General features: G+C 35.5%; 1 protein-coding gene and 1 long non-coding RNA gene across 12 annotated transcripts in view; one reads left to right on the top strand and one right to left on the bottom strand.

The window, feature by feature from the left end:
• Nucleotides 1-21842, top strand: part of LOC136852500 (uncharacterized) — a 108979-nt gene that overhangs the window by 46401 nt on the left and 40736 nt on the right. For 3 of the 5 annotated variants that reach the window (XR_010857166.1, XR_010857168.1, XR_010857169.1), the window contains exons 3-4: nucleotides 17503-17879; nucleotides 18107-18296. This is a non-coding gene — a long non-coding RNA (uncharacterized lncRNA). The remainder of the gene's footprint in view (nucleotides 1-17502; nucleotides 17880-18106; nucleotides 18297-21842) is intronic. The other 2 variants (XR_010857167.1, XR_010857170.1) reach the window with 2 other exon arrangements.
• Nucleotides 1-21842, bottom strand: part of LOC136852496 (rabphilin-3A-like) — a 483103-nt gene that overhangs the window by 23610 nt on the left and 437651 nt on the right. For all 7 annotated transcript variants that reach the window (XM_067127163.1, XM_067127168.1, XM_067127164.1 and 4 more), the window contains one exon: nucleotides 17731-17855. In XM_067127163.1, coding sequence (XP_066983264.1) covers nucleotides 17731-17855 — 125 coding nt within the window. The remainder of the gene's footprint in view (nucleotides 1-17730; nucleotides 17856-21842) is intronic.

A 21842-nucleotide genomic window follows, 5' to 3' on the forward strand; every position in this document is an offset into this window, starting at 1 on the left:
ATTCTCAGCGGATTTTCAGGGTCCTTATATCCTGGCAGGCTCTATCATTTCTTGCCTATCAGAAATCCATACACTGATCAGCTGTGTATACACACACACACACACACATATATATATATATATATATATATATATATATATATATGTATATATATATGTGTTCGTTCCTTCGCATGTGTTTGTGTGTGATTGTGTGTTCCTCTTGTCCTTTCTCTGAGTTTGTTCATCACTCTACCCGTAATAAATTAAACTGCCATGGAAACACAACGCGCTCTTGTCTCAGCCCATTTTAATGCCAAACCAGCCACTCTCCCGCCTACAAATTCCTGTTGTTGCTCTCAGTAAATTATACATATACATGAACTTTACCATATTTCCATTTTCATCGTCTTTTGGAGTAAATGTATTTTGATAAAATGTTATATTCTTCCAACGTAAAGTTATCATGTATCCTGTTCATTTAAATTAGAAAAATCTCTTTTATTTCAAAAGTCATGGAAGGCCCTTTTTAGGGTGAGACAGAATAATGGATAGTTAAAGTGGCCAACTGAATATAAGTAATTATATTCTATAAATTATCCCTATTCCATTTATCATTAAAAAAGAGTAAACCCTCAAATGTCTAGCACTGACTCACAAAACAATCAACCACATTGTACCCAGAAACGAAATAAGTCGGGGAAATGTCCGTCGACTTCACTGTAAATTTCTTCAACCGCAGAGAGAGAGAGAGAGAGAGAGAGAGAGAGAGAGAGAGAGAGAGAGAGAGAGAGAGAGAGAGAGCATCCGTGAAGCATTTACCAACACATCTGGTTTCTGTTTGAGGAGATAAACGAATTATTGTTTTGGGACCAGGGGGCCTCTATTGAGGGAATAATGGGGGACACCAGATGCTCTTTCGGGCGGGAAGATCAAACGTTATTTCTTCATACGTTTACTTCTTCTCTCACTCCTCCCTCTTTCGTAAACTCCCACTTTCTCTTTCTCTCTCATGAGATGAAAAGAAGTTTCCCAACTCGAGTCCTCTCTCTCTCTCAAGAAGGAAACATTAAGAGTTTTCTTTTCATGGCCTCTTCACTCACCCTCCCCTAACCCAGCCCCCCCCCCCTCTGAAGTATTTTCCTCAACGACTGAATTCAGTGTTTGACAAAAGTAAAGTTAGCTTTATGTATGACTGATTTTCTTTACTTTTATTTAATTTCTGACCTACTTTTTATATATACATGTTCTCTTGTTTATCTGTTTTTTATTATTAATTTATTTTTTTTATCGTTTTTTCTAGACCCCGCTGTTATAGTTTCTTGATTTTTTAAAACTACTGCTATTATAGCGTAAGAAGCATGCTTAGCAAGATAATGAACATTTTAATTTGTAACATATGAACGTGTTCTCATCTGGAATACTAATAATAGTTTCGAAACATGGTTAAAATTCGCAAGGCGATAGCATTTTCAATCTTTTTCATTTTATCCCGAACATAAATTATTCACCAAACATTTCTGCGTTAAATTCTTACTTGAATTCAGTTTCAAAGTTGATTAGGTACAACTGCATTTTATTTTAGAAATAAACACTACATATGAACGGTAAAATTTCATGGCTTAACAACTCACTAATTATAGTGCGTCATTCAACCTCTGTTCAGTCTCCATATAATTATGTAAGTAGAGTAATTACTTCGGAAATGTTTACGTTGTATACAAACATAATAACCTAGTGTCTGTAACAGTATTTTTAAAAATTGAAAACATTAAAAATCTTCCTCCTCAGACTTTAAATAAGAAAGACTCAAAATAGAAAAAATAATTTAAAAAATTCATTGGTCACGTAGAAGCAATTAACTGTTGGCATAATCAAGGTCGCAGTTCTCCATCTTTTTCCAACCAAGTACTACCCCTAAGTTAATTAAGTTCCCCCTAAGTTTTCAGAGCAGCGATATACACCCCGATTAACCTGACCCTAATAGAATGGTTGTAAATAATCAGGAAGCATTTAATATGAAATAGTACTGCAAGACTGGATTAAACACTACATAAGTTATCAGGTCATTGCTCAGTACCCCGTGCAATTTGCTGGTGGACATATGATGGTTATATATTCAGACAAATTCATTATAAAATGGCACTTCATTCTATTTCTATCAGTTGCAATTCGGAGAACTTTTAAAAGCTTAATGCACTTTTTAATTTCGATGTTTACCTAGTAATCAACGTGCATTAAGATGCCTCCTCCGAACCATAGGTTGAGAACTAATCAGTCAGGTTAATATAATCGATGCATTTTAATCAGTTTAAAGAAAAACTTTAAAGTAATTAAATAAGTTCTGTAAAATTGATTAAATAATTAAGAATAAAAAAGTTGGATGATCTAAAGTACTTTACAGTCACACTTGGATTAATGGAATCCGAAAACACACACACACATTATATATATATATATATATATATATATATATATATATATATATATATATATATATATATATATATATATATATATATTATATATAGAGAGAGAGAGAGAGAGAGAGAGAGAGAGAGAGAGAGAGAGAGAGAGAGAGAGAGAGAGAGAGAGAATGCCAACTTAGAGCCCTATAAATTCATTTTGAACTCATCCTTATTCTGTTCTAATTTTATCATAAACTTTGACTCACATGGGATGGCCAAAATAAAATTTCCCCTTCAGGTGATGTCTCATCTCACGCTCTACCTTTAGTGGCTTACGGCGGATGGTGATCATATAACCAATTTTTTAAGATTTTAGGATTTGTAATAGCCTCTAGGAACATCTTCAAGGTATTCTGAATTTTATCAAGAACAGGAAGTCTTGATAGCGGGCGTAATAGCTTAGAGAAAGCTTAGTTTAATTAGAACGCTAATAAAAAAACCTGAGAATAATCAGGTAGGTTTTTGACCAAAAAGAATATTCTATCTGATACATTTTGAGGAACTTTCCGAAAATGTTGATCCTCGGATTGCACGGTTAGTCACTGTGCCTTTCCTTCTCCTGCCAAACTTTGGAATTCTCATCTTGCCTCTGTTTTTCCTAAATCATAATCCCTACAATCTTCCTATCCCCCATCTCTTGCTTTCTTCGGCCCTGGACTAGAAAAGGACATTTGTTTGCCCGTCCCTGAAATAACACGGATGTGCGAGCTGTTCATAAAACCATAACTTCGCAATGATATTCAGCCGCATCAACAAAGAGAATAATTATGCCTTTGATGATAGTCTGCTGACGCACTGCTAGCTAATGAGGGTAATCCTAGTAAATGAGGTTAGAAGATTATCTTTCGAAGGTGATTTACTCGAGAATTGACTAACAACTTAAGACACAGAAGTCATGATTAGCTTACTCTCCTACCTTAACTCTAAGTCTTCAATGCATAATATTGCCAAACACAATTGCGACGAGAGAGAGAGAGAGAGAGAGAGAGAGAGAGAGAGAGAGAGAGAGAGAGAGAGAGAGAGAGAGAGAGAGAGAGCGTGTATACTGTATTTCTTAACAGATTTTAAGTGTTTAAGACAGTGGAACCCCAAATAATATCACTGTATTCCTACACACACACATATCAAGAGAGAGTGTCTTTAGTCAGATTGAACCTCTATTTTCCTCTGTCCGTTTCTCTGGCTGATTTAAGTTGACCTTTAATTTTCTTTCAGCGTTAATATGATTTTTTTCTAACTGCAGAATACATTTAACGACGTATTTTTCAAAATTCTTGAAAAATCTTGTAATGCTAACCGAATTCATTTCTTTCATTCTTGGAAATAACACACACGCGCGCGCAAATGTATATATTCCTAATAGTAACCTAAATAACAATTATTTATTACTTCTTTCACTTCTATCGTGCAATATTACATTCTGAATTATAACACACATTCCTCACATCAAGATAATAGACAGCAATACAGTTGATCTACCAAAGGTTAAATGATCCGGAAAACATATTCTGAAACTGATTTAGAATGTATGAAGTACTAATCAAATCGACTGAGCCATGGGATCACAACTTCCACTTTTTATATATCTGAGGGACTGCAAAGCATGACAAGGCCAAAGGGGCCAAACATCCAGAAATCTTTCGAGAACAGTGGCCAAATAAATTTCTAAGACACAACCAGCATAAATGAATCTGTATATGAAAAGCATTCGAGTCGTAGGTGATGATATATCAAATTCTACAACACTAAGCATTTATTATTACTAAATCTCGGATTCTTCATGAACGCTGGCAACGTTGACAACATTTTGCTCACTCTTCTATTTGTCTCATTTTCAGTATTCTTAGAAAATCTGCCAGTACATAGTCGGGTACAAAGTATGATAATAGATGCTATTTTGTACTGGATTTCCAGTTTTCACTTACAAAATCTAGTTTTATATGACAAATATTCACATTGTGAACTGAAAGGAAACGGACCACACCCACGCGCACCGTTGATCTAACTTGGTGAAGTTAAACATATCCTCGCCTACATTTTTTCTAACATCCGGTGTTTTACTGGAGAGAGAGAGAGAGAGAGAGAGAGAGAGAGAGAGAGAGAGAGAGAGAGAGAGAGAGAGAGTCAACTAAACGTAGAAAAATGTCGAAATGCAACTCATAAATATAAAGATATCTTGTAAATCTCAAAAAATCCCTCTCGGGACTTTTGACCGAAAGGTGAACGATGGGTGAAGAACATGTATTTTTAGAGGGACCGAGAGAGACAGGCTGAAAAATATTTTTAGAAGAGGTGTGGGAGGACAAGTGGATAGGGGGGAAGGGGGAGGAGTGCATCTATTTAGGGAGCAGTGCGTCTATTTACATCTCCGGCAGAAGTACACCCACTCGCCCGTTTGATGAAAGTCCTTGTTGGGTCATTAAAGGTGACCCAACCCAGTTCTCATGAGGGGAGGGGGTACGTGTCTACCTGGGAAGCGGCTTCTTTTTACCGAAGCAGGCATAGACTGTGTTGCCAATAAATTTAAGTGGTCGTATTTTACATGCAGCAGTGAAACCAAACCAGCTTCGATAGAAGAGAAGGCGAGGGAGGGGAAATTGGAAAATGTAGGGAATGGGAGCACTTTTCTTGTGTAGGATTTTTTTAGCAGAGTAACTCCAATTTGCCATTCGTTCATTTCATTGGCTGTAACGGCCCCTAATTTACTGAAGTCAGCTACGAGGCAAAAGGCCAGGGTTGCATTGCAATACGATTCCTTATGGAAACTTGTGGATAAACAACTTTTAGTGTGTTAACGCCTTTTTCGCCTAATTATTAAATCCTGGTTCAACCGATTCCAAAGAAAGCTGACCAAACTAATCCTTCCAGTCACCGTCCTATTGCATTACTTTTGGTATCACCGAAGAATTACAATAAAGAGAATGATATGTCCGTCTGGTGGGACACGATGAAACCAGACGCCTTGGGAACCATTCTAAGCCAGACTAATGTATATCTTTCATGTTCCCAAAGCTCTAGGAGGTAATTTTAATTCATTTTTGCCTGTACCTCTCCTCTCTCAGGAAGGCCTCAACAATTTATTCAACGTCGCAAGTTTAACCAGTTTTGAGTTTACCGAACTGGATACGCGAATTGGAAAATACCTACATCAAAATCATTATCAAGTAATGTTACAAATGCGAGGAAACGAACAAGTATGAATTGTTGGCAAAATTGTGAGTTCTAATCTTTCTATATAAATTAATATGTTAATGTAGCTTATATAGCATTCTGCTGCCATGGTCATCGTAACCTATAAAATTCATTTCCTTTTACTTGTGGTAGATGAAGCCAGTGCTCTTAAAAATATTTTCGCAATATTCAATTCTTTCCTAAATTTTTGTTACTCTTCCTGTATGCTTCTCGGGCCTTATTATTACCCTCGAATTTTCGCATCAGACTCCTGGAGCCTCTCTACAGTTTGTTGTTCACTCCATTAGGTTCTCGGGCCTCGTTGCAAGGATTTGCCTATCGCACCAGGCCAAGATGATTGATTGATTTATGACTGCTAAAACTGGCGTGACAACATCGAGGTTACTGACGCCGTTCAGGCCAAGAAAGTCCGTCGAAAACTTCATTTACTTTTTTTTATGCGTAGGTTAACTGCAAGGTTAACCCTCCTCTTTTATCCGGACCTAGAACAATCTAAACGAATTCATGTAAATTATGTTTTCCTCTTAATTTATAGAACTTTGACAATTTCTGCGCTACTACAAGGTTCAGAAACCAGTCAACAAAGATGCACAGACCCATAATCCTATCAATAGTAACCGAAATATAAAAACATGACTGGAATCTGACCGAGAAAGCATATGCATATTTCGAATCACGTAACAGCTTTTTTTTTTATAAAATAAAAAAAGGATAAAAAGGAAGTGGGGTCTGACATTTAAAGCACGTTTCCCCAGCCAAAAATGCCTGATCACCAATCGCCTCACGCGTCTCCCTCATTCAGAAAGGTGGAAAAAAAAAAAATGTGATTTTCCGATTTTCCATACTCAGCCAGACTCCACGTTCTCGAGGGAAAAAATTAAAAATATAATATTTTGGGAATATGAATAAGAAACACACACACACACACACACACACACACATATATATATATATATATATATATATATATATATATATATATATATATATATATATATATATATATATCATCCATTGCCCATCTGGAGGGTGCAGTCAGCCATAATGGGCAATTTGGCTGAGTGGTGCAATGCTGGGCTTAGGCTTGGTAGCCCCGTGGACTTCTCACTGGCTACCACTCACCAGTCTGCCCAGCTGTAACTGGATGCCACCATCTTCTGGGGTCGAAAATAATGGCATGAGGCTAACAGCCTCATCCTTAAAGACTTGCTGAGAATTCTGACCATACTCTTCTTCCAGCCACCCTCCCAAGGGGGAAAAATTTATATATTAAAATCTTGGTCTGTCATCACTTGAGGGGAAGAGCCCATTAGCGAATTTCATGCGGGACCGGACCTGTTTTGTGTGGTCTTCCCCTTTCGGCCTCCAGACCAGTGAATTTGAAGACGTTTTCTAAAATATCTCCTTTCGAAATATTAAACAGAATAGAGAAAAGTAAAAATTGAACAGACTAATACAATGCCCTTGTGCAGAACATCATTAAATTAATTAGCACATTGCTTTACCCCGCGCAAATACTAGGAGTATTAGGAAACTAGGTTAACAGACAAATACCGTGAATGAAACCTCATTAAAAAAGTAGTTTAATTATTATTATGCTTCTTTTTCCTGAAACGCTTTCATAAACGCTGGTCATTTTAAGGAGAAAATTTTAATTTAATTTCTAAAATTTCAAAGGACTACCCTTTCAAAAAAAAAAAAAAAAAAAAAAATTGTACATAGATTTAAAAGCCGTCCTATTTCGTCTGCTCTTCTGTAACCTAGATTAAAACTGGCAATTACAGCAACAAATTTCAACCGTAATTGTTAACATCTCATAATGGCAAACCCGTCAAAGAAAAAAACCAATGAAAAAAACAATTTCAACAATCCCTGCAGCCGTTCTCAAAATTCATTAAGGATATTACATCCCCACCATATGAGAAGGAAAAATATTACGGTGACCTCTCCTTGCACTTTATGAAGTGAAACAAGTGAAAGTGTGTGTGTGTGTGTGTGTGTGTGTTTTTTTTTTTTTTTTTTTTTTTGAGCCCTGGTCCGGGGATATTAAAGTGCTGCTTCCGTAATTTATTGGAAATTATGACCGAAATTTGCGTTCTTTATGAGGCCAATTTCGGACGGGGTATCTTGGCTTTAATGAGGCACAGTCGCTGAACTTTCTTTAATTACATAGTGGCAACGGCGAAAAAAGTAATTTGCTTTGTTACAATGAAACAGAAAATACAATAGAAGGAGGATTAGAAGTAGCAGAGAGAGAGAGAGAGAGAGAGAGAGAGAGAGAGAGAGAGAGAGAGAGAGAGAGAGAGAGAGAGAGAGAGAGAGAATAACGAACACAAAGGTTAAAGGACAAATAGATCAGAACATGATTATAATGTCTCTAGTAATTGTGTATGTCAAACATTCATGATAGCTTTCTAAGTTTATTCAGTGCATTTTAAAAAAGAAAACGCATATAAAAACCTAGATCATTTTTCCTGGCGATGGAACAGAAGAAATTTATACATATAATTTACATCATAAAATTATTAGCGCTAAAATTCCATACATCAATTACTTTGGACTAAACTACCCTGCTACTTCATCCAATAACACAGTATTTACAGAAATCAATAGATGCTATGCCAATATACCACTTCGCAACAGAATAGATCTATGCAAGCAAAAATGGATAGTTTGTTTTTTTGATGTGTATGTAGCTTAATGTACCTTCCAGCTTTTTAATGAGAATTAATTTACGTCTTAGTTCCCTGTCTTCGTGAGATGAGAATCAAATAAAAGTACATTTTAAACAGCTATGCTTTAGAGAATCTTTGAGCTTTATAAAACTCGTTTTATTATTTAGACTGGGTTACTTCTTGGAGTTTTAGTCTTATAAGTGATTTCAATATCTTGAACACTGAGGATGACATTTTATTTTATTATGTGTCAAGAATTATTATATGAAGTAGTTTAAGAAATGCTTATGCATCGTTTTACATAAGATACTGGGAAGTATAGCGGTCTTAAACTAAATTCATTATTATTATTATTGTTATTACACAAAAAATATGTAAACAATTATATGGAACTAATCAGACTACCAAAGAACCCACTACCCATATATGTAAAAAAGAGAGAATATAAGGAAGTAAAAACTTAGTTAAGAATACGTAATGATAGCCAACAAATAGATAAACACATACTTAAATGAACGGCATTTTAAGTCATAAAAAATACCTTGTTCATTTATCACTATTCCCCTGTTTCTTTTTTAAGCTCACTTCTCAGGAAAATGAACGGTTGATCTCAGCTCTGAACCAAAATCCGCGAATCTTCTTTGCCAATCAGGGAGCTAAACTAGTTTTTATAGATACCAGTGTAAAGGCAACACTTCGGTGCTTCAACCTTCACTGGTTTCATGAAAGGGGAAGGTTTCTGTGCGTCCAAAAACCTTAAAACAATCGACAGTCAGAGCACAAGAGAACGGTTCCAATAGTTCTCAGGGGATTAAGCGGATTTCTAAAAATTCCCTTCACATCCTTTCAATAGAATTGTTTTAAACGAGCGCCCACTGCCCCATGCAGAGCCTTCGGCAACTGGAAGAAGTCAGGAAATTATATGAAAGTTTTTAGTGAAAGGGGGGAAATATTGAGCAATAAGGCAAAATGTATGAGCACATTGAAGGCAATATTTTGAGAAATTAACGGTCACGTTTTTGGAGGAATACACGCGTCCCTTAATTAATGCTTCAAAATAAATTAAGTGTCAACTCCTTTTTATTATTATTCATAAAGAGCTCCTATACTTACCTCAATCCCAAGAAAAAGGATAAATATAATTAACACGGCCTGTCACGGTTCTCACACAAAGCCGTATAAAATTCATTAACGGAATTACATCCCCAACACGTAAGGGACAGCGACGTCAAACGACCTCTTTCCTGACTTTATGAAGTGCCACAAATGGAAGAGGCCATGGTCGGGGATAATAAAGATTATTTTTTATTAATTTTTTTTCTGTTGATGATGATAACGTCTTGTTGCCTTTTAAACGTTTTGCAGGGAAACGAGAAGACTAAAACATAAGATTATACCCTGGGAAATATTGCGTGGCATAATGTTCCTTGTATAATTGAAATGGGAAGAACTAGGGTATTCTAAGAAAACTTCTTATGTAAAGTAATATCTAAATACGTAAAATGTTAACTGAAAAAATTACTTAGCGTCTCAGAGAAATGTACTGAAGCCGAATGTTTCATAATGATAGTAGTGCTGCTTATAAAATATTTCGGGAGGAATAGTTTTTCTAAATAAGACTGAAAGTAAGGTACTTTATAAAGAATCTTTACCGTTATTCACAAAAAGCCTTCAATAAGGGGAATAACCAAAAAGACTCGAATTATTCAAGTTTATAGGAATTCAAATACTTATGCCACTAAGAAAAAGATATCTTGACGGCCCATTGTGAAGTCCAAAGTATTCGACTTAATTGTTCAACAATTTAGGCCTTCATAAATTTGCTGAACAATAATTTTACAAACCGACTCTTACAACTCACTATAAGGGTATGCTTGCTTAAAAGTGCAATAAGTTTTTAATTAATGTATGAAGTTTGATGCTGACTACAATTAAACAAAAAATTTAAGCTTCAGAAGACGAGTTCAAAGTATAAATTGATTATCTAAATCATATACTGTGAAACCATAAAAGCTTTTTAAAATGTTCTTTCCTTCTGTTGAATCTATTACAAATGTTCTGCAGTAACTTCATATACTGTACATCTACATATGTATGTTTCCAAGAGTTCGGGAATACATCACATGTAATGTTTTTGCGATAATCAGCGAATATACAGGTGGATGGTATTTGCAAGCCCAGTCATCTGCAAACTCAGCATCCTATGCTGGGCGAAAGTCACCATGAAGACTTGGAGACAACCGTGGGTGGAAGCGCTGTCAGAATTTTGTCTTGAATGTTCAAGAAGCTCTGTCCGGTTTAGATCCGGATATGGGTGTGTCGTGGAGAAGACTATTGTACTTTGTCCGATATGTAAAGCGGTTTGTAGGGTAAGTGTTGAGGGCTTTTGTGAAAAAGCCATACATTCGATTTGGAGGAGCCAAGTGAGAAGGACTTTCTCTGGGACCAAATTCCTTGCTGGAAGGGTAAGTGTTGAAAATAAACAATAACTTCACATTTAGTGGCCTAGTATTTTGTTACCATTTCTTATCATTTATATTGTGGTGTTGTGCAGTGTCACAGACTGAGTCTAATGAGAGATGTTTCTCTCTCTATAGATGTTTCATGCAAGTGCTCTTGGAAGCTTGGACAGCCATAGTTAGCCATGCAAAGTCATGCACAGGAACTTGACCACTTAAGTGAACTGGTGATAGACATAAAGACATGAAAATTTAAAATGGAGAACACTTAGTAACTGGATGGGAGTTGGGAATTTATCCTACACTTTAATTATCATTTTATGACTGGTTAAAGAGTTTAGGAAGTGGTTCAATAATTTTCTATTATCATATCACATTTTTAAACTGCCTTATGTTAGTTTTGCAGAATAAGTTATGTTTGTAAACCAGGTTTGATGTACACACATTAGATATAGTGCATTTACCGTAGTTTCATGAGGGAGAAAGAGACAGGGGGAGAGAGAAAGAGAAAGTCCCATTGCTTACCCACGGCTACCAACATTTCAAGGGTGTTAACAATCTGTTTTCCTTATTACACGCACACACACACACACACATACACACACACACACATATATATATATATATATATATATATATATATATATATATATATATATATATATATATATATATATACATACATACATACATACATACATGGAGTTACTGCAGCATATTTGTAATAGAGATTCGACAGAAGGAAAGAACATTCTAAAAAGCTTTTATGGTTTCACAGTATATGATTTAGATGATTAATTTATACTTTGAAATCATCTTCTGAAGCTTAAATTATTTGTACAACTGAAGTCAGCACCAAATTTCGTACATTGATTAATAACTTATTACACGTTTATGCAAGCATTATGTATATATAAAAGCTAACTCGAATTTTAGGGATAAGCTGTAAAAATTGGATTTAAAACTGAGTTTTTAAAAGGGATACAGGAAATATACAGCCTACGTTTGCATACATTTATATAACTATATACTAACAAAATACTACTGCTACTACTAATACGAGTAACAATTGTGGAAGTAAGAACTTTGGAAAATAAGATACTGACTAAGATGGGGTTATTTGTGATCATTTATTGCTATTTTATATAATTTTGCTTTACTTTTGCCTCCTTACAAGGAAAACCTTGAAACTCGTTATTATTAAGAACAAAACTTCTTTTGGAGAAAACTGACGGGAAGTAGGATTATCGTTGCATCTTCCATACTTCATATTTTACCAAAGATATATGACCACCTGTAATTTCAGACTGTCATTAATTGTATTAATCACGATTGCAAGATTTTTGCAAGGGGAAGCATATTATAATCGAGTTTAGTGAAATATGATTTTGAAACCTGCCTTCAAGACTAATACCTTATCCGGTGACTCGATAACCAATAAGTAAAAATATGAACATCAGTATAACCTGAATAATTTATTAATTTCTGTTACCAGCAAAACAGATATTTAAGGAACTAAACTTGAAGTGATCTACGAAATAACTTATTGCTTGCGGTTCAGTTGGCTGGTTAAATTATGGAATAATGTGCAATACTTGAATATTTGCGAATGATGGCTTTAATACATTCATAACTTTAACAAACCGCAACGGAAAGTCCTTCACATTGCATTTGTACAGAGGCAAAGAAAGATAGAAGAATTCACACATGTCCAACATAATCATAAAAATATAGAAGAATTCACATACAGTATGTCCAACATAATCATAAGAATATTACGCCAGGTCTGCTTAGCCAAGAAATAAGAATTGACTTACTGCTGATGTTATCCAGTCCTCGTTATAGAAAATTCTTATTCCTATCACAAAGCCCCCATTTCGAGAAGAAGACGTGCTTAGAACTTCGACAGCCTTTAGGAAGGATGGTTTAGCGTTGTACTGTAAATTCTTTTGGAAGGAACTTTTAGTTTTGTGAAGATATACAGATTCGCTAGGAGAAAAAACCTTTTTTTGTTAATTGTCAAAAAGCATTTTTACGGATTGAAGTCGCATAGCGCATATCTGTAACCGTCAAAAGGAACTATTGATTCACCTTGACTTTTTTTTAACTTTATATCCTCAATGGGGGATACACAGCTTCACTTTGAGTAACGAAAATTCTTAATCGTCAAAGGGTTTTTTGGCCCTGACAGAAACTAAAGCTTAAGGTAGATTATTCTCGCTAGAGATTTCACATCCATGATAGAAAGACTTCTTTTTTAAATTATCCAACGGCAAAGGCCACCGATTTGTGCTACATAAAACTCTTAACCAGTCTACGCCCGGAAAAAAATTAATAAAGAGTAAAATGGAAGGAATAAAAAGTGTTGGAGCCTATCCACGAAGGTTATACGATTCGGGAGAAAGAGAAGCAAGAAGAAAATTCCAAAGTGATTTAATGGAAAGAAACAGTCACCGAGCAGTGTGAATCCGAAGAGAATTGCCGATTTCCTCATTAAATATGGGAGGAGGTGGTTAGATGGACTGGCGCTGGATAAAAACACAAAAGAATACATCATTGATAGTCTTATTACAATATTTTTCCTATCGATATATATATATATATATATATATATATATATATATATATATATATATATATATATATATATATATATATATATATATATATATATATATATATATATATATATATATATATATATATATATATAATGTATGCATGTGCACACACACATAGATATATATATGTGTGTGTTGTCATTTCTGCTAAATCGTTAAACACATAAATGAATAAATTAGACACCAATTAATTAGAAAGCGGATCTCCCTTCCTCCATAACGAAAGATAGCTTTTAAGAATCTTTCATAAAGTCAAAATGGCTTATTCAGTCTACTACTACTACTACTACTACAATAATGATATGCCAGAGTATTTAGGAAACATGAGAGAGAGAGAGAGAGAGAGAGAGAGAGAGAGAGAGAGAGAGAGAGAGAGAGAGAGAGAGAGAGAGAAAGAATTACCATTCCTTTGATCTAGACTCCAGGGGCTGAAACCTTTTAGTTTCCACTAGTCAAAAAGGGAATAGCGGGAAAATATGAATCATGAAATATCCATACGTATGACTTACGTTAGAATGCAGTAAACGCAATTGTTACGAAAATCAAAATTAATTTAATTTTTTCTCATTAGAAAATGTAAGGTTCTTTTTTACTTGATAACACTCCTCAAATTCCTGATAATTCAAATGCTAGGCAAATATAATGAAATTATTTCATGTGATTTATAAATTACATAATAAACTAGCCATATATAAAATATGAAAAAAACTACCAAACAAACGTTCTATCGTAAGCAAAGAGATATTCACTTACAAAATGACCTACCGCTCACGAGGAACATTAAACGCCTCGCTTGAGATTTCGTGAAGTGGCTCAAGAGTCCGGTGTTCTGGGCTAAAGATATTAAAGACCAGTTTATGTTTCTTACTCATGTTTGTACGTGTCTGCACTTTAATATATATATATATATATATATATATATATATATATATATATATATATATATATATATATATATATATATATATATATATATATATATAACACCGATTGATTTATGTTTGTTTATATGTTTACACCTGGGAGGCTTATATAACTTTTTTTTTTATTAAACTCTATAAGTTTCGTACGACATTACCCAAATCACCATAATTAACATAATCAAGACAAAATTGTAATTGCCAGTGCTAGTAAAATGGGATGTTCATTTCCAGCAATTTGATTTCGAAGATGCAGATTATGGGACACTATTAACCCATATAGGACATATTTCAAACAATAGAAAAAATATATTTTCTTTTAAAGTAAACAAATAGAAAAGGGATTGAATCCACCAGAAACCAAATACATCCTTCTCTGAGAGAACCATGGATTCCATGAAGCGCATCAAACTATGCAAGTTGCTAATCATAAAATTTCTTCTCTGCATTTTTAAGGCTTTTCCTTACTCATTATTCGTTGCTTAGCTTTCACAGGTTAGAAGTGCTGGACTTTCCTTTGTTAAACACCTTACTAATCATTAATACTTATTTTTTGTGACATTCCATTTTCTTCAAATCAGGAAAAAAAATCTTGATTATTTTAAAGAATATATGTGTATTCTATAGGTGAGATTACTGCTATTATGTTTTAACAGGAGAAAAGCTAAACTGTTCGGTACTTTTTTTATTACGAAAAAATTTTCCCAATTACTGGGATCAGAATGGTGAGGGGGTGGGGTGGGGTGGCGTTAAAGAAGACGCAAGAAAACGACACTGCCGTAGTCATATTTTCACTGTTGACTCGAGGGTGATCCCTGCCAAAACAGAAGGCTTAACAGCGGCAAATAGCCTACTGCTCAGACTATTCAAGCTAATAAATGAACACAAATTGGATAACGAAGTAAAAGTAGAAAGAGGAGGGGAAAGATGGCAACTTTAGATGGATAATTTATATGATAAAAACCATGGTATCAGCCCTAGACGCCCCCAGAAGCTTGAACAGTACTGGAGATTATGAATATTTTTGATGGTGGCAGGTCCCGTTCTATTTGCAGTGGAAAAAAATGGACATCGCATTAAGTTTTGAATATGTACTTATATGTTCACGTACTGGCATGTCATCAACAGAATATTAAGCCTGCTCTCTCTCTCTCTCTCTCTCTCTCTCTCTCTCTCTCTCTCTCTCTCCATTGTTTGACTCTCCTTATCTTTTAGCCTCTTTAATTTGCTATTCTCTCTCTCTCTGTCTTCGTTTGTTTGTCTGTCTGTAGCATTTGATTAGTCTAACCAATTTTGTGCAGGTCCATTAGTCTGTTTATTCTTCTGGCAGCCTTTGTTCCAATATCAATCGACCTATTTCTGTTTGTCTTTCTGACCTTTCTCTCTCTCTCTCTCTCTTCGTTTGTCTGTCTGTGGCATTTGGTCAGTTTAACCAATTTTGCGCAGGCCCATTAGTCTGTTTATTCTTCTGATAGCCTTTGTTCCGATATCAATCGACCTATTTCCGTTTGTCAGCTCTCTCTCTCTCTCTCTCTCTCTCTCTCTCTCTCTCTCTCTCTCTCTCTCTCTCTCTCTCTCTCTCTCTCTCTTCCAGCAAGGCACGAGGAAAATCACCATAATAAAATCAGCATCCACTCTGCCACACCAGACTCGTCTCTGGGGCTTACACTACATGTATGAATAACGAAGCGTCGCCCGGACCGTGAAAAGACGATAGATTTTGATTGCGGCCAAGAATTTTAGAAAATTTTTAAACGTAAACAAAAAAAAAAAAATAGATTTTCGCAAGTCTTTGATTTAAAATTACTTAAAGCCATGGGATTAAGTAGCATTTTAAAATAACTAAGGACACAAACCGTTAACATTATCGTAAATCTTGTCATCATCATCTTCGCCTCCAACGCCGTACAACGTTCAGGGCGGGGGCCTTTGAAATTCCACCATTCACCTCTTTCATTTGCTTCACTTTTCACAAATCTCCACTTATCCCCAGCCTCCCCTCTCCATCTCCCCTTCATCATTATCTTATGTACATTCGGACCTTCAGTAATTTCCCTCATAGTATCATTTCTAACCCTATCCTGCCATCTGACCCCTAACATTCTTCTTAAACCTCTATTCGAAAATCGACATAATTTTTTAGATATAGTTTCATCGTCATACCACGATTCATGTCTGTACAGTAATACAAATGGCCTAGACTAGCCTTACTTTTGTATGCAATTTCAGTCTGTTCAATATCCAACTCCTACTCACCAGGCCTATAGTTTGATTTGTCTTTCTGAGTATTTCACGATATTCCAGCTTACATGAATCTGTATTAGATATCTTTGTTCGTAAATATTTTAAAGATTCAACCTTATTATTCCTTTCCGAACCTAGTGTTATTTGTCCCGTGTGCATCCTTTACCCTCATTATTTCAGTTTTTCCTAAATTTATTCTGTAGGTATACGACGCACTCTCATAAGCTAGCTTTGTAAATCCTGTGGGGGTTTTGTTGATTACAACAGCATCATCTGCGTTTAAGTCTTAGTTTCTGTTGCTACCCCTGTCTAAACATTATGTTCCACTTAAAACTACTTTTTTTTAATTATAGTACCTATGAGAATTGAATTTTGGTGTTTTTTTCCGAAAAGTCACACATACTTTGTAGTTTCTTCAATCACTGAATGAAAAGAAGCATTAAATTTTTTTATGAAAAGCCAATAACTGACAGACTAAAATAAAAAAAGATTGTATAAACGAGTGCAACTGATTCAGTGAATGAACATTTTATTAAGCGCATTTATTTAGGCAGATCTCATGTAAAGCCACAAATCCAATATAAAGCCTTGAATTTTATACTCAATATAGCCACAAATGTAGAGAACCTTTGGTCATTAATTGTGAAATTTAAGATGTGGAAAGTTTTCCTTTAGGCAAAGGCGTTCCAGAGGGCTGGTAATTCACAAACAATAATTAAGTGATTTTGCATCGATTACAGAATCGTTGTTTTCAACTCTGTCTCTGTCTCTCTCTCTTTAGGGTGGAGGAATCTATTTCTATCAGTTTCATTTTGTGGACCCTTTAAAGTGATGTATAAAGATTCGCAATATGCAAATCTGTAATTTTGTAAGCTTTGTATTTATGCCGGAATATACTGCATATGCATATACCCATGTCCTCTCTCTCTCTCTCTCACAAACAGAATATCGCGTTCGAGATTCGAAAAGTAAATGTTTCAATTGAAGGTCTAAAAGTGAACGTGAATTGCAGACACTGAAATCGCCCCGAAGCTGACTTATGCCAAACGTCTGACTCCGCCCTACATAAGAAAAAATAATAATAACAAAGAAAAAAGTATGCCTAATTAGTAGGGAAAAAGGAAATCCATGTCAGATTAGTAAGGAAAAATTGCTAACAAGTCAATACTTACCAGGGGAGACAGGTGATTTATCGGACGCGCGGTCGTCAGAGCCGCCGCCTCCGCCCGCGGAATCGGACGAGTCGAATCGGAACGGTGAAGGCGACACACTTCTTGAACGAGGCGGGTTCGGGCTGCTGTAAAGAAAAATATTGTGATAAGTAGAGTTATTATTATTATTATTATTATTATTATTATTATTATTATTATTATTATTAAATAGGATGGTTGCATCATTTGAGTTGAATTGTGCAGCTATCCTATTTAACAGGACTCGTTTAAGAGGGTCTACTTCCTTCTTATATTATTATTATTATTATATTATTATTATTATTATTATTATTATTATTATTATTATTAAGTATTTTAACAATTGTCTCATCTTGAGGATACTGAAGGTGAAACTTGGAGAAAGGTGACGTTAAGGGAGTTGGACAGTCAGGTGGGAAGAAACCAAAAGGAAACAAGTGAAAAGCTGAAGACAGAAAGCAAAGCATCTAGGATTGAACGGTCACTACGAAGGCCCCTTAAATACTGTCTATAGTGTGCAACGCAACCACATCTACCCTTATAGAATGGTAAGTGAAAGTTTTGTGTGCCTTTCATTCTGCTGTTAGGGTTAATTTAATGTATAAGATGGAACTGCAAGGGAATATTAAGAAATATATCGTAACCAGACTGAACGAAAAATGTACCATTTGGCAAAATAAAAATAGTACATTGTTTAAACTATATTCTTGAAGTACGTATTAAATATGGTAAGCAATAGTCACATCATCTTACAAGATATCGTGATAAGGATGTATTTTTTTTTAACTCTGAGTTTCCCCATACTTCTTATGCGCCAGGCAAAAAGTTTTCTTAATTCCTCTAAAACGATCAAGCTTCTGGAAAACATCGTGGATAAAATAGTGACGAAAATAATTTTTGCAGCGATAACGTGCTTGTTTACGACATGATTAATTTTGTAAAACTTTAACTTTCGGTATTGCTTCTATTTTTGTGATTACTTAAAGTCTATACACCTATCACTTTCTTTCTAGAATATTGTGTTTTATGGATCAAAGGCTTGGGAGTACTCATAGCTATGTACCTTTTATAACTGTCAGCTTTCTTATTTAATGTAGCTTATAACATTTCTGAGACATGGAAGTACTTGTATCAACAATTTTAATAGGAAATACTATATTCCTAAAACGTGGGAGTACTTATAGTTAAGTCTAAACAGTGCAGTTACTAAATTATTAACACCACTTTCTATTATTAGCAGTAATAATACGTGGGCATACGATAAGCTCATAGTGAATGTTAATTGACACAAAATTCTATTCAGATTTGTTATGTAAGTCACATAATTTGTTGATTATGTTTCCTGCGTCGTTTTCCATCGCTGTTGTTATGTCTTGTTTCGGAAATCTATCAGACTTCATTAGCCCCCATTACACCAAACACACAAGGAAACAAAACAAGGCGATGATTCCGTGTATATGCAGTTACATATTAGGTTCCTTTCCTTTTATGCCTTCTATACTGCAGTGGTTAGTGGTTCAAATCCCCAAAGAGGAGGTTATTGTTAGTATCATATATTAAGTTTGATTTTGCTTTCACCACTCCTACTACCTTCTGTGCAAAGGCTTTAATTGGACGTTTGAGGAGGCCTAATGCAGCCCATTTTCTTTTGTACAACGGACGAACTGTTCAACAAGGAACCTGACCGATAATTACTGTTTTTCATGTTCGTTTGTTTGGTGGTTTTATTTTTTTCTTTCTATCATTCAGAATATTCATCTTTAACTCCTTTGTATCACAAAAATATTGCTAGGTACAGTTGAAGAGATGTACCGCTTAGATAGATGAAAGGTATGAGGGGAAACAGACTTCACAGATACAATTGAGGATTTTTACTTGTGATAACTGACAAATCAATATTTCGTGATAACTGACAAATCAATATTTCAGGTTTAAAGACATCCTTTTATATGATCTTTTCCAAACTTTACCTAAAAATAGAAGTGTGATCGCCGCGTTGCATCACATGCCGGAAAAAATGAAGGGCACAATCCTACGAAATAATTTGAGCATTTCGGCAGTTCTTCCAATAACTGGCAAATTTCCATGGGAGAACTACCTCACGTAGTACTACATCAGGGATCACTCCCAAAGTGAACATCACCCAGTGTCGAGAGAAAACCTCTCCATTCTAGACACTTCTCTTGATAGCTTGGCCCAGACCATAATGGAAGCAATTTTCGAACACCAACAGAAACCAGCTCTGGGTAGAATATCGTTTTGATTGATGTAGCATTTATTTTTGTTTCTACTTAAAATTAATAGCTGCGCCGCTCTGAATAGTTCTGGATGTTTTAGGGCATTTTTATCATATTTTTGTGTCAGTGTGTGTTTTACTTATGCATCTGTTGTAATGTAATAGCCTTTCTATTTTATTCATGAAAGTTTCTTTTACATTCAGTTTATTTAATTTAAGGCTGTGAAATAGGTTTGAAAGAAATTTTCATCACTATATTTCATATATGGTGGACAGTAATAATGGCACATGTAAAAATGGCACAAATGAAAAAATAGGAAAACATGGCACAAGGGAAAAAAATATATTTCACTATTAGTCGAGGGTTTATACAGAAAAAACTGCAATGCTCACGCTATGTATTTAATAAATTCTGAACAAAATAAATACCAAACCAGTAACTCTCTAATCAAAGGTTCACTCCTGGTTCAATTGGGGAATTCTGGTTCAGTTGTAAGTGGTTCAGCTGCCCGGGAATTCTGAACAGAAATACCAAACCAGTAACTCTCTGTAATCAGAGGGCAGTTGACTCCTGGATTAGTTAACTGATTCAGTTGTTCTGGAGCCGTCAAGCACACACCATTGATGTCAGTGGCTCTGTCACAACCCCACCATGAAGTCATAGCGAGTAATAAAGGAAAAGAGAAGATTTGCTTCCAAGGGTACATGTATACAAAACAGATTGTAAGATCAACTACTATCAGATGGAAATGTGTTAAGAGAACATCTTTTTGTAAAGGCACCATGACCACCAGCCTGTACCGGCTGATGACCACAACTACACTCCTGATTATGCAGCTATTTCAGCCACCAAATGTATCAACAACATAAAGAGAAAAGCAGCAGAAACAGCAGATAAATCTAGCCAGATTTACAGCGGTAAACAGGATGACTTACCATCTGAAGCAAAGGTGTTACTTCCAAGTGAGGACATCATAAAGAGAACTTTGCGTGACTAAAGAGAAAAACTCTACCCACAGGTACCTGAAAGACTTGAGGATCTGCAACTTACTGGAGAATGTACAACTGCTACTCCCGAGCCCAAACCATTTTTGTTCTTCGACAATGGACCAGATACTGCCAACCGCATCATTGCGTTTGGTTCTGATGAATCACTGCAGTTACTTGCTTCTGCAGATACATGACTAATGGATGGCAACTATGCAATGGCTCCACTAGGATCTCTATAGCTTTGTGTACTACGTGTCCCATATGTTAATAATGCAGTTTCTATTGTTTTTGCTTGTCTGCAGAATAAAACAAAAGATACATATGAAACACTGCTGCAAGCAGTCATGGATCGCTGCCACGGGGTTGACCTTTACCCAGATTCAACAACCATAATTGGTGACTTCGAACAGGCAATCATCCAGGCTATCATCAATGTTTTTGGACCGGAAATACGCACACAAGGTTGTTTCTACCACCTGACTCAAGATACTTTGAGAAAAATACAGGACCTTGGCCTTACCAACCATTACAAAGAGAGTGAGTACTTTCGTCAAATCTGTAGACAGATTGACTCATTGGCATTTCTACCAGCTGAAGATGCTCCAGCAGGAATGCAGTTACTCAAGGCTAGATGTTCTGAAAAGGCAGCTCCCCTGCTAGCGTACTTCGACCAAAGGCATGTGTCTGGTATATATGTTCTGAGAAGAAGATGGAACCATCGGCGCATTCCAGCAAGATTTCCTCCAGAACTTTGGAATGTACATGGTATTCTAGACCTAAATTTCATAATCAGTCAAGCTACCATGGATGACTGTCCGAGAACCAACAACCTGATGTGAAGGGTGGAACAAATTTTACCCTTTGTTGG

Source organism: Macrobrachium rosenbergii, chromosome 25 (genome assembly GCF_040412425.1).
Source record: "Macrobrachium rosenbergii isolate ZJJX-2024 chromosome 25, ASM4041242v1, whole genome shotgun sequence".
In the NCBI taxonomy this organism is placed as follows: Eukaryota; Metazoa; Arthropoda; class Malacostraca; order Decapoda; family Palaemonidae; genus Macrobrachium; species Macrobrachium rosenbergii.